The sequence below is a fragment of the Emiliania huxleyi genome, assembly GCF_000372725.1.
Source record: "Emiliania huxleyi CCMP1516 unplaced genomic scaffold EMIHUscaffold_10, whole genome shotgun sequence".
Lineage (NCBI taxonomy): Eukaryota > Haptophyta > Isochrysidales > Noelaerhabdaceae > Emiliania > Emiliania huxleyi.
The window spans coordinates 552,325-564,917 of record NW_005202427.1 but is presented as its reverse complement, the minus strand read 5'-3'; the positions used below and the strand labels follow the sequence as shown (position 1 = coordinate 564,917).

The 12,593-nt window shown below is 64.1% G+C and overlaps 2 protein-coding genes across 2 annotated transcripts; both read right to left on the bottom strand.

Moving 5' to 3' along the window:
• Window positions 1-5,459: 5,459 nt before the first annotated feature.
• Window positions 5,460-7,952, bottom strand: EMIHUDRAFT_199536 (hypothetical protein; the record flags this gene model as incomplete). The annotated part of the gene is made up of 5 exons (XM_005793632.1): window positions 5,460-5,526; window positions 5,596-6,205; window positions 6,318-6,670; window positions 6,745-6,984; window positions 7,099-7,952. The coding sequence occupies 5 exons, from the start codon at window positions 7,950-7,952 to the stop codon at window positions 5,460-5,462; spliced, it is 2,124 nt and encodes a 707-aa protein (XP_005793689.1).
• A 3,133-nt stretch (window positions 7,953-11,085) lies between these two features.
• On the bottom strand, window positions 11,086-11,961 carry EMIHUDRAFT_53207 (hypothetical protein; the record flags this gene model as incomplete). Its single annotated transcript, XM_005793631.1, has 3 exons — window positions 11,086-11,313; window positions 11,528-11,590; window positions 11,725-11,961. Coding segments are annotated over 3 exons (528 nt in total), but the record flags the coding sequence as incomplete, so codon positions are not given.
• Window positions 11,962-12,593: the final 632 nt, after the last annotated feature.

Here is a 12,593-nt window from a genome sequence, read left to right as displayed (position 1 = left end):
CGCTGGGAGTAGCCGGGTTGCTCTTCCTGGCGCTCTGCTTCTCCCGCTGCTGCTGCCGGCGGCGCGAGCCGCCTCACAAGCGGCTCGTGGAGTCCGACGAGGAGGAGGCGGGGGGCGGCAAGCCGAGTCCGCGGCGGCCGAAGCGCCGCTCAGATGCCATGCCGTTATTGCCCTCAAACCGGTCCGCAGCGGAGCTGGAGCTGGAGGAGCAGGTGGCGGAGCTGCGCCTCTCCGTGAGCAAGGCCACAGAACTGGCGGAGCAGGTGGCGCACACAAACCGTCCCGCAGCGGAGCTGGAGCTGGCGGAGCAGGTGGCGGAGCTGGAGCGGCGCCTCTCCGTGAGCAAGGCCACAGAACTGGCGGAGCAGGTGGCGCACACAAACCGTTCCGCAGCGAAGCTGGAGCTGGAGGAGCAGGTGGCGGAGCTGGAGCGGCGCCTCTCCGTGAGCAAGGCCACAAGGCCGGAAGTAGCATCACTCGTTCAGGTGGCGCGGGCCGCGAGGTCTGAGCGGGAGTCGTGACACTAACACAGAGGCGCCCCCTTCGTGACGCCCGCCCCGGGCGACGAGCGGGGCGGCGGGCGGGGTGGCGCGGGGTCGTGACTCGTGTCAGTGTATGTAGCTCTTAGAGAGCGTGCAACGCTCGCTTCCGAGCTCTCACGCCGCGCGTAGGGCCTTTAGGGGCCTAGAGAACACACACCCCTCTCCCTTTTCTCTCCCCAGTAAGCGAAAAGTACGTAAAGACTAAAGTACGTGTACCCGAAGTTGGACTGCTGAGACAGGGTTTGTGGACACCCGTACCTTTCGAAAAGAGTCCTTAAGCCGCTATGCCCATTTCTTCTTTATCCGGGGGTTTCTTCAAAAGAAAGAAAGAAAACAGACCCCAAGAGCCAAGTCCCAACACGTACACGACGACACAATCCACATGATTAAACATTAATTACTTGTGTCGCTAATGTTCAAACAAGCGGTCGTGTCGTGCAGCTCGGGTGCTGGGGGGGGTCGTGGGAGCCGCTCGGGACCATTCTAAAGGCGTGTTTTGGTAGCTGGGGCCTCGAAAGCGCCCCCGGGGCCCTCTGCAGGACCTCTCTGGAGCCCCAGACTAGGTCCAGCCCTGGGTGAGCCGGGTTGTGACATTTGGCGATTCCGCGGCTTACTGGGTCCCTGAGCTGCTCCCCGTGTGCGATTCTTGTGGCCCAGGCATGGTACTGATAGTAAACGGGTCAGAACCGGCCAAACACAGGCTACAGCCCCACACGCGCCCGCCATAGCTCCTGGAGAGCATGCGCGAGTGACGCGCTGCAAGCCGCGAGAGTGGCATCAGAGGCAGGAACGACGTGCTCTTGCTGCACCTCGCAGCTGCACCAAGTGTGCTCGCAGTGTATGCCACGGCCGCCGCCTGCGGCATTGCTCTCGTGCAGCTAGGCGACGCAGGTCCATCAGCAGGGCTCATCCAATGCGAGCGCACATTGTGCGTAGCCGCGGGCAGGTGGCAGTGCACAGCCGCACACCGGCTGTGGCGGCTCGAATGCCCCCGGCAGCAATGCTGGTTATTAACTTGCGTATTGGGGCCGCAGCAGACTGCTGCTGTGGCAACAGCAGCAGCCTGCTGCTGCCTGATTCAGTCAAGCCAGCGGTGCAGCGAGGCGTGCAGAATTCGCGCGGTTTGGTACCTCCTGAGGCTGAGCGCGTTCAGACCCGGTGACCGGAGTTGGATGGTTCGATGGAGCTCGGCGAGCTCCATCGAACCATCCATGGCCGGACGGCGGAGCGTGAGGTGGCGAGCGGAGAGATGTACCGCAAGACGAGAAAAACACGGATCTGACGCGATGTCAGTTCAACCTCACTCTCATCTCTATAGAGCTCTACTTTCAGATACAAAACGTCAGATCTGGCTCACCCAGGGCTGGACCTAGTCCCCAAAACGGCGCCTGCAGGGCGGCTCGCGGCTTTGAGGCTCGTAAAACGGGTGCCGCTGGCATCGGCCCGATGCCTGTGTATCACCACGTGCCGATATCGCGCACGAGTCAGCCGCGAGAGAGTCCGTCCAAGCCTCGGAACGAGCCCAACGGGGCCATTTTGGCCCCTCGGCGCCTTCTGCCGACCTTTGGCGCCCGGTTTGGTGCCACCCTGCGGTCTTCAGACGCATCTAAGGTGCTCCCATGATGTTTCTACATCGGGACGTGTCGTGGCAGCCGAGGTAGGTACGCCCTTCTCACAGCCCCGGCGCCCACGCCTCGACCTTCTTGGGCAGCAGCTGGATCGACAGGTCCTCTCCGTGGCCTAGGCAGCCGCGTTCGCCCTCGCCCCAAGTAAAGACGGCGCCGTCGGCGGCGCGAGCGAGGCTGTGGTCGCCTCCAGCCGACACAGCGACGACGCGCCGCCCCGCCAAGGCCTCGACCTTCTTCGGCAGCAGCTGCGTCTCCACGTCGCCGTGGCCCAACCGGCCAGAGAATCCCCAGCCCCAGCTCCAGACGGCGCCGTCGGCGGTGATGGCGAGGCTGTGGCTGCGTCCAGCCGAGACAGCAACGACGTGCTGGCCAGCAAAGTTCTCGATCTTCTTCGGCAGCGGCTGGTCCTGCTGGTTGCCGTGGCCCAGCTTGCCAGAGGCTCCACGGCCCCAGCTCCAGACGGCGCCGTCGGCGGTGAGGGCGAGGCTGTCTTCGCCTCCAGCCGACACAGCGACGACGCGGTGCCCAGCGAAGGCCTCGACCTTCTTCGGCTGCCACTGGGCCTGCTGGTCGCCGTGGCCCAGCTTGCCTCCGGCTCCGCCGCCCCAGCTCCAGACGGAGCCGCCGCCGGTGATGGCGATGCTGTGGCTGCGTCCAGCCGACAGAGCGACGACGCGCTGGCCAGCCAAGGCCTCGATCTTCTTCGGCAGCAGCTGGTTCTGCTCGTCGCCGTGGCCCAGCTCGCCCGCGTAGCCTGCGCCCCAGCTCCAGAGGGCGCCGTCGGCGGTGAGGACGAGGCTGTGGACGAATCCAGCCGACACAGCGACGACGCGCTGGCCAGCAAAGGCCTCGACCTTCTTCGGCAGCAGCTGGTTCTGCTCGTCGCCGTGGCCCAGCTCGCCCGAGTAGCCTGCGCCCCAGCTCCAAACGACGCGCCGTCGGCGGCGAGGGCGAGGCTGTGGTAATCTCCAGCCGCCACGCTCACGGCGCGCTCGTCACCCAGCGTTGACAGGAGGCGGGTCGGTGTGTTGAGCCGCGTCACGCCCTCGCCGTGGCCGAGAAGGCCTGAAAATTCCTCCTCCTCCTCCTCCCCCCCCTCGCCCTCCGTTGCCGCTGACCCGCACGACGAGAGCCGCCCCTCGCCGTCGATGAAGACGCTGTGCCGTTCGCCTGCTGCCGCCCTCGCTGGCCGGTTGGACTCGTGCAGCAACGCCGAATAGCACAGCCACCGCACGGCGCAGTTCTCGTCCTCTGGCTTCGCCGGCAGCTCGAAGCCGCGCTCTTGCGCCCACAAGCGGATGCCCTCTGCCGCGAGCGAGGCGTGAAAGAGACGCGAGACGGCCGCGACGCGAGCGATGTCGATGGGGCTGTCGAAGCGGGAGAGGACGCGCTCGAGGAGCTCCCTAGGGAGGTCGAGGAGCCGGGCGGGCGGCGGCGCGTCCGGCGAGGGAGCGGCGGTGGTGGCGGAGGCGAGGCGGCGCGAGCGGCGGCGCGGCGGGCTGGACATCGCGAAGAAAAGAATTTTACGCCGGAAAGAATTTTGCAACCAAGAATTTTAGAACTCAAAAGAAATTTAGCAAAACGCTGCCTCGCACGACACTGGGCACGGGACTGGCGCGCACTGGCACTAACACACGGAAAAGAATCTTACGGAAAAGAATTTAACATCTCGTGAACTTACGCGCGACTGCACTCCAAGTGCTCCAAGTGCTCCAAGGCTCTATCTCACAGCAGACTGCAGGCGCGACACAGGTGCGGACTGGCGCGTGCTAGCACTAGGTAGGTAGGTAGTAAGGTGAAGAACAGCCAGGCTCGGACTGGACACCAACGCGGTATGGGTGGACGCTGGACAGATGATGACGACACGCACGAGCGACACACAGACACAAACAAGCTCACAAGACACACAGCCAGCTGGCTGCCACACACCCTGAGTCGGCGTACACATAACTCAGGGCCACATCCTCCATGTCGCCCCCCCCAGCACTCCACGGTGCCAAGGGCACAAACAAGGGCACTAACACTCGAGGAAAAGAATTTTACAAGAAAACTCCACAGGAAAAGAAAACGAATCTGGAGGGTGAGTTGACCAAGGGGTTGTGCGCCAAGCCCTCCTGCTCGGCTCCAGCCGGTAGACAAGTGTTGTCATCAACAGAGTAGAAGAATCTGACCTCGGGGCCGATGTGACCAAGCGCTGGTATAGCGTGGTTTACCTCACACCCATGGTCTCACAGTGTGCCGGCAGTCGCCGAGCAGTGTCGCTCACACAAGCCGCAGCACAAGTGACTGAGGGCCAGTGAGGGCGAGCCCATCGCTGTCACAGCTGTGGCAGCCGCACAGTAGGCTGTGTCAGCTGTGCAGAGTGTGTGAGCAGCAGAGGAGCTGCTCTCCAGGCTTCTGTCGCAAAGAGCTGCATGCCACCGAAAGCGCTGTCGAGGTTCGCCGAGCGCGGCGCAGGTTGAGGGAAGCCGCCACCGACGAGCGCGTTGGACTTTTCACTCCGGACAAAGACGGGTACACGCACACAAGCCGCGGTCGTGTACCCGTCTTAGCGGCGAGGCGCGGGACCGTCTGTGGCGAAGTGGGTCGCGTCCCTCACCCTTTAATCGCCACGCGACAAGACACGCCGGAGCGGACCGAATCGGTTTCGCCACGCGACGAGACGACGTGAGCGGACCTAACCGCCACGCGACGAGACACGCCGGAGCGGACCTAATCGCCACGCGACAATCAGACGGAGCGTGAGCGGACCTAATCGCCACGCGACAGCCACATGAGCCCGTGACATACGGCACGAGCCGTGACATACTGCAGAGCAGCTGCGAGCTGGCCTTGCATCCCACCCAGCCCGGGGCAGCTACGGCCGCCACCCTCCTACCGGGCAACGACCCCAACCTCGTCGATGGGCCTTTTTGAGACTCACTGGAATCGACTTCCCCGGCAATCGGCGCGATGGGCCTTATTTGGGCGCCGACGCTCGGGGTCGTCTGGCAACGGCACACGGGAGCTCGAGACGCAGCTCTCGGGGCCAGCCAACCCAGGAGTCGTTTAGGACCAATCTCAATGACAATCTATATCAACATGAACGACGGGGACTCGGACGCGATGGATAACCACACCACACATGCACATGTGCATGTGCTTGTCGCGCGCCGAGCGACAATCGGGCGTAACGCGCGAGCGAGCAGATGTGTGAGCAGATGTGTAGCGCTCTTGGTCGGGCAATCGGACGCGGCGAGAGGCGTGGGGCGGTCGGCCAGCACAGTCTAGTGCGACTTCCGGGCGCCAACTAATCAGCGAGCTCGTGCCCGGCAAACTCAACCACCGTCTTTGCCGCGGCGCGCACAGACCAGCACCTGTGCAGCAGAGGGGAAAGGGTCACAACATGAACATTGTGGGCTTTGAGTGCGAGAAGTCGTTCGCACGCGAGGTCGGCGGCCAGGTTGGCGACGTCAGGCGGGTACCTGCCCTCAATAGGGAAAATCCCGAGCGGATAGTAGTTCGGAAAGTTGGCGAAGGCGGGGTTGAGCACGCCGCTGTAATGCCCAAAGGGCAAGTTCGGGTCGTCCGTCGCCGTCATCCATACCGGTGGGATTGTCGGCCGGGGCAGCTCGTCGCCGGGGAGCTTTTCCTCGAGGAGGTAGCCCTGCGTCTTGCCGTCGCCGTCATAGCCCCACTTGCCGAGGTTGGTTGTTGGGTCGGGTGGCTTGCCGGAGTCGTCGCTGACCAAAGGGGCCCACTGCGTCGGCATAGCATTCTTCGCTGAGTCTTTGCTGGGATACGAGTAGACGAGGAAGTTGACTTTCTTCCCTGTCGACGAGGTAGGCTCGACGCCGTGGTACCTGTTTTCGATCGTTTCGAGATCGTTGAACACGATGATCTCGGGGCCCTGCCTCTTGAAGATGGACAGTTTTGAGTCAGGCATCTTGATCTCGGAGCCCTTGATGACGCCGTCGTAGGCGAAGAACTGGGCCGTGGCCTCCACGATGGCCGCGGCGAACTTGGGTGGCAACTTGACCAACTTGTCCAACTTGTCTGTAGGTGGGGGGGGGGGGGGCTGCGTTTCCCGCAGGGTCGACTCGAATATCTTTTCATGCGGCGGCGGCGGGGAAGGGGCGGCGGGGGTGGCTTTGTCATCTAGATGGACCTTTGTCATCCGGGTCGTCGACTCGAACATCTTTGTACTCCGGGCGCTTGCCCCACGAGCCGTACGGCCCGTTTAGTATGGGATACTTTGGTGGGTAGTTCTTGTCGCACTTGCCCGTCTCCTTGTCCGGCACGTTGCAAAACTCGTCGAGGTAGCAGGATTGCGAGACGTCTCCGGCGTCAAAGATCGCCGACATCGACAGGTAGGCGCTTGACGGAAGCCCAGGGGGAAGCCCGACGGGGAAGCCCATGCAAAGGGCGACATTGTCCACAGGGGAGGACTGGATAGTCATGTTGACCACCTTGGTCACTCCGCGAGCGACCGCCGGAGCAATCTTGCTCGACTGCAAATATCTGTACGCGCCGCAAACGGTGGGTCGGTTGTGGCGAGAACAGAGGGCGAATGAAGGAGCGGGGAATGCGCGCACCCCGAATCGTCGAATAGCAGCTTGGTGGGCGCCTTTGACATGTTGCCGTCGGGCCAGCCATAAAGAGGCACGTCGGCCGAGTACTCCAGATTCTTCGTCATCCACTCCTGAACCTTCGGCGGAAGCCAGCTGAAGGGAGGGCATCCCAAGATGGAGGCGGCGATCTCGCCTGATGACCCCGCCAGAGCGTTGGTCCCAGCTGCCACCGCATCCTTGAGGAGGAAGGCGCCGCAGTTGAACCTGGTGGCGGTGTGGGGAGGGCGGGGGCGTGCTTTGGGGAGGGCGGGCTGGGCGGCGGCGGCGAGGGCGGCGGCGGGCTGGGAGGCGGTGGCGAGGGCAATGGGGACGACGGACCTGACCGAGGGCACGGAGACCTCATCCCCATCAGTCGACGGGAATGGCAGGGCCGGCCAGCCCCACAGCCAGCCGCAGCACCCCTGAGCGGGGACAGGCCCAGCGAAGTACTTGGTCTCCACGCGATCGGGGGTCGCCGTGAACAGCATCGACGTGACCCCGGCGTACTCTTCCTGCTTTCGCTTCTCGGTCACGCACTGCGGTAGTGCGGGCGTGAGCACAACCTCGCCGTCGGGCTCGAGCACGTACCCTGCCTCGTCGCGGACAGTCTTGTCAAGGTTCGTCGCGAGCTCTTTGTACGTCGCCGCAGCGCGGCTGCCGCTGCTGCCCGGCGCGACGAAGCGGAAGTTGATGTAGGGTGGTGGCGACCCGTCCTTGACGGTGACGAAGTCGCGGTCGCACAAGCAGGCGCAGCAGAAGCTCTCGTCCTTGGCGGCTTTGATTGAGTCCTTGTCCAGCGCCGTCCGCTTGTTTGCGTCGACGCCCATCACTTGGAGCGCAATCACTCCTGAAGCGCAGGTAAAGACGTCCGCGAGAACGTTGTTGAGCGGGCCGCACAGCGCACGGGGGAAAGCAAAGCAGACTCGCGGAATGCAGCACGGGCAGCAGTATGCGCATAGCCCGGCCTCACCGATCGAATCGACGTGGTGCCGTACGAGATCGCCTTGTCCGACCTTGATCGATTCGAGCCCGCGAAAGAAGCCCTCGGACGCCGGCCAAGGGGCAAAGCCACCGCCTTCGAGGCCGAGTGCCCAGCCGCCTTCGTATGCCACCTTCGCCTGCGCCTTCTTCGCTTTCTCCAGGAACTCGGGCGTTGGCTTCGGGACCGTGGGTGCCTTGGGCTTTTCCGCCATGGTGAGACCAACCTTGGAGACCAACTGGTCCAATCGAGGCGGGAGGGTGGCGCTCGTTTCAAGGGGGGACCCTTTTATGCAATTCGTCTCCCCTCGTGTCGAAGCCGAGAGGTGGGATTGTGGGCATGATTCGGGGCGGCCATGTGACGGGTCTCTTGGGGCCTCTACTCTGCTCTCTCTCGGACGAAAAATCATGCCCACAATCCCACTGCGAGGGGGTACTATAACTATCATTTAACAGTGCAACAACAGCCCGAGCATCGTGCGTCCTTCTCGCCATCCCGCATCCGTCAAAAGCTGGAGGGCAATGTCGACGGCGGCCTCCTGCATGATCGTCTCGTCGTCGCCAGTGGCTGGGTCTTCTGGCAGCTCCGACCGGACGGCTCCAACGCCCAGCATCTGAGACATGAACGCGAGGTCAAATTCTGGCACGTACGGCGGCAGCTCGGGCATCTGCCTCTGCCCCCTCGCCGCATCAGCGAGCGCGCTCGTGTCAGCTCGCCGCTCGCACTCGCTCCGCTCTCCAAAATGACATCGTGAGGCTGCAACGGTCTGCGAGCTCCTTTCGCCCAGCGGGTCCACCACAGAGTTCTCCCAGTCATGTGCCCAAATGCGCCCGCCGTTTTTCGTCATACCCCCCCCCTCCGATAACCGCCGACTTTGACCGGGTCCGGTTCTACCTCACTCTCATCTCTATACTTTCAGATAAACGTCAGATCTGCCTCACCCTGGGCTGGACCTAGTCTGCAAGGAGCGTGGCCGTCAGGTGGACGGACCGCTCGACTCCACTCGACTGGAAAGCGAAAGGGATGGGTCAAAGAGGTGCGAGGTGCCCGCTGGCCAGCTGGCAACGATCAGCCGTTCAGAACATATCCCGCTGGGCTGTTCAATATATTCTTTTATTCGCGCCCCCGCGCCCGCGCCGAGCCAAAGCGCAAAGGAGCTCCGCGGAGCCGCCACGCAATAATGTGGAATGGGCAAACGGTAACGGAGAACCGCGTCAGAGAACCCGGCCCGCGGTGTCAGTGAGCGCGGCGACGCACACGAAACGAGAGAGAGAGAGAGAGAGAGAGAGAGAGAGAGAGAGAGAGAGAGAGAGAGAGAGAGAGAGAGAGAGAGAGAGAGAGAGAGAGAGAGAGAGAGAGAGAGAGAGAGAGAGAGCTGGCATTTGAGCTGAGAGCAAGACCGAGAGAGGGGCACTGTGTCGCTGTGCACCGATGCACCGACCGCGCAACGCGCCCAGCCTGCGCCCAGCGCGCCGCGCCGCGCGGCCGCGCGCACCGCGCGTGGGAGTCGCCGCCCCGCGCGGAGCATCGAAGGGCCAAAGGGCCGGCCTGCGAGCCGCAGTCCGCCTCTGCTCTCCGCGATCGCGTCAGTCGACCCTGTAGTGGATCACCCGCTCTGGGTACACCTCCTCGCCTGTTCACAGCAGGAGGGTGTGAATAGTGGAGCTGTGAATAGAGCCGCTCTGGGGACACACCCTCGCCCGTCGCGGGGCGCGTGTGGCGCAGCCGGATCCGGAGCGCGAGCAGCCGGTGGTTCTCGCGCTGTCTGCCGAGCGTGAAGTCGCCGTGCAGCAGGTCGCCTACTCTCGGGTCATCTCGGGTAACCTCGGGCACTCTCGAGCGTGAAGTCGCCGCGCAGCAGGTCGCCTAATCTCGGGTCATCTCGGGTAACCTCGGGCACTCTCGAGCGTGAAGTCGCCGCGCAGCAGGTCGCCGGCGGCGGCGAGCTGCGGCGGGTGGAGGAGGAGGACCTGCGGCGGGGGAGATATGGGGAGATATGGGGAGATATGGTGTCTAGGGTGGTCTAGGGAGTGTGTCTGGAGGTGTCTAAGAGGTGTCTAAGAGGTGTCTAGGGGGTGTCTAGGGGGTGTCTAGGAGGTGTCTAGGAAGTGTCTAGGGGGTGTCAGGGGGTGTCTAGGAGGTGTCTAGGGGGTGTCTAGGGGGTGTCTAGGAAGTGTCTAGGAAGTGTCTGGGAGGTGTCTAGGGGGTGTCTAGGAAGCGCCTGCTGGCCCCAATGTGTCTCGAGGGGCGGCTCCGTCGAGAGGACGACGGGCGAGGAGGCGGGCGAGGAGGGCGAGCCCTCGAAGGCGGTGTCGAACCACGAGCCAAAGCCCGACACCTTGGGGAGATGGGGGGAGATGTGGGGAGATGTGGGGAGATATGGACCACGAGCCGAAGCCCGACCTCGGAGTCGCTCGAGAGAGTCAGCTCGAAGGGGCGAGTGACGGTCGCCACGTCCGCCTGGAGATATGGGGAGATGTGGGGAGATGTGGGGAGAGGTGGGGAGAGGTGGGGAGAGGTGGGGAGAGGTGGGGAGAGGTGGGGAGAGGTGGGGAGAGGTGGGGAGAGGTGGGGAGGGGTGGGGAGAGGTGGGGAGGGGTGGGGAGAGGTGGGGAGGGGTGGGGAGAGGTGGGGAGAGGTGGGGAGAGGTGGGGAGAGATGGGGAGAGGTGGGTGAGAGGTGGGGAGAGGTGGGTGAGAGGTGGGGAGAGGTGGGTGACGGTCGCCACGTCCGCCTGCGTGACCGTCGCCGTCTCGAAGTGGAGCAGCCTCGCCGCCTCGCCGACCACCTGCGGAGAAGGGCGTGTCGAGGACGCGTGTGGCGCTGTCGCGCGCGCGCGGGGGGGGGGGGGTCGGCCGGGTCGATGAGCTGCCATATCTCCATATCTCCCCCTATCTCCCCACATCTCCCCCCATCTCTCCCCACCCCCCCCCCATCTCCCCTATCTCCCCCCATCCCCCCCCATCTCCCCCTATCTCCCCCTATCTCCCGCCTCGGCCGGGTCGATGAGCTGCCAGAGGCAAGAGTGGAGCAGGTAGTCGCGCTGCTCCTGTGCGGGAGATAGGGGGAGATAGGGGGAGATAGGGGGAGATAGGGGGAGATAGGGGGAGGTAGGGGGAGATAGGGGGAGGTAGGGGGAGATAGGGGGAGGCGGTGGAGCAGGTAGTCGGCTGCTCCTGTGCGGCGCGGGCGCCGCGTCGTGGGCGTGTCGTGGACATATCGTAGCCGTGTCGTGGACATGTCGTGGGCGTGTCGTGGGCGTGTCGTGGCCACAGGAAAGGGTCGAGGAAGGGTCTAAGCAGTGTCTAGGACGGGTCTAGGAAGTGTCCAGGAGGGGGTGTCGGCGGTTGCTCCTGCTGCCACTCGGCGTCGAGCACGCTGATGTCGACGCCGTTCTCCCGCCCCATGAAGTCCTTGAAGTGGGACCACCCCGACACCTCTCGCTCGAACTCGCGCAGCTTTGGCGCGTACAGGCTGCTGCAGAGCGGCGCCAGGTAGATGGACGCGCTCGACGGGAAGAGCGCGCCGCCCGGCTTGAGCCACTTGTCTCGGGCTGTGAGGACAGCGAGTATTGCCTCGGAGAGGTGGGGAGAGGTGGGGAGAGGTGGGGAGAGGTGGGGAGAGGTGGGGAGGGATGGGGAGAGGTGGGGAGAGGTGGGGAGAGGTGGGGAGAGGTGGGGAGAGGTGGGGAGGGATGGGGAGATATGGGGAGAGGTGGGGAGAGACGGGGAGAGGTGGGGAGAGATGGGGAGAGATGGGGAGAGACGGGGAGATCGCGCCTGCAATGACGGGGTCTAGCATGGATTCGCGCAGCAAGAAGTAGCCCATCCACTCGGAGACAATCACGTCTACCTGCGGCCAAGAGGTGAGGCTAGGCTCCTTCTCCCTCCCCTCCCTCCCTCCCTCTCTCCCTCCCTCTCTGCTCTCTGCTCTCTTCTCTCTCTGCTCCTCCCTCTCCTCCCTCTCTGCCCTCTGCTCGCGCCCACCTGCTCCGGCAGCGTCACCTGCTCCATGTACCCCTCGAGCACCACGACCACGTCGCCGACACCGTTTGCCGCTGCGAGCCGGCGTGCGTGCTTGGCCATCGACGTCGCCTCGACAGCATACACGACGCGCGCGCCCGCCTTAGCTGCCCAGATGGCGAGGATGCCCGAGCCAGCTCCGACGTCGAGCACCGCCTTGCCCTCGAAGCAGGCGCGGTTGTTGAGGATGGCGGTGCGGTAGCCCTGGGGAGAGCAGGAGGCGGGGCTGATGGCGCGCCACGGTGTCGAGTGCGCGAGCGAGGCGGCTCTGCGTCTCGCCTCCATCCGGAGCCGGTCCTGGAGCATATCCTGCGGAACGAGGAGAGATGCGGCGGTCGAGATGCAGCGCGGTGCAAGTGAGCCGCTGCGGGGAGAGGAGAGGTGGCGGTGCGGGAAGAGGAGAGGAGGCGGTCGCCTTCTGGTGGTAGATGTACCCGTAGGAGACGAAATAGTTTGCAAAGTCGAGCGCCTTCTCGTGCTCGTTGCTCGGACCGACCCCAGCCGCGACGCTGGTGGCTGTGGCGACGCTGTCGGAGCCGAGGCTCATGGTCAGTGCCAGCCGCGAATGCTCGCAACGACCGCGTCGTCGCCGCCAGGGTTCCAACTTTTGTCCAGGACGGCAGCCGGTTCAGTCCGAGCCTTGCCCCCCCCGGGCGGCTGTTGTTCACCTTTCTCCCTCTGTATGTTGGTAGGGAGGTGATGAGGAGTCAGTTATGCGCGGCGGTTTGTTAGAGGTTACTGTATGTTGAAGGGAGGTGATGATGAGTCCGTTCGCGCGGCGGGCGCGGTCGGTTCCTACCTAACAAGTACCTACCTGGTATGGTGCGCTATCT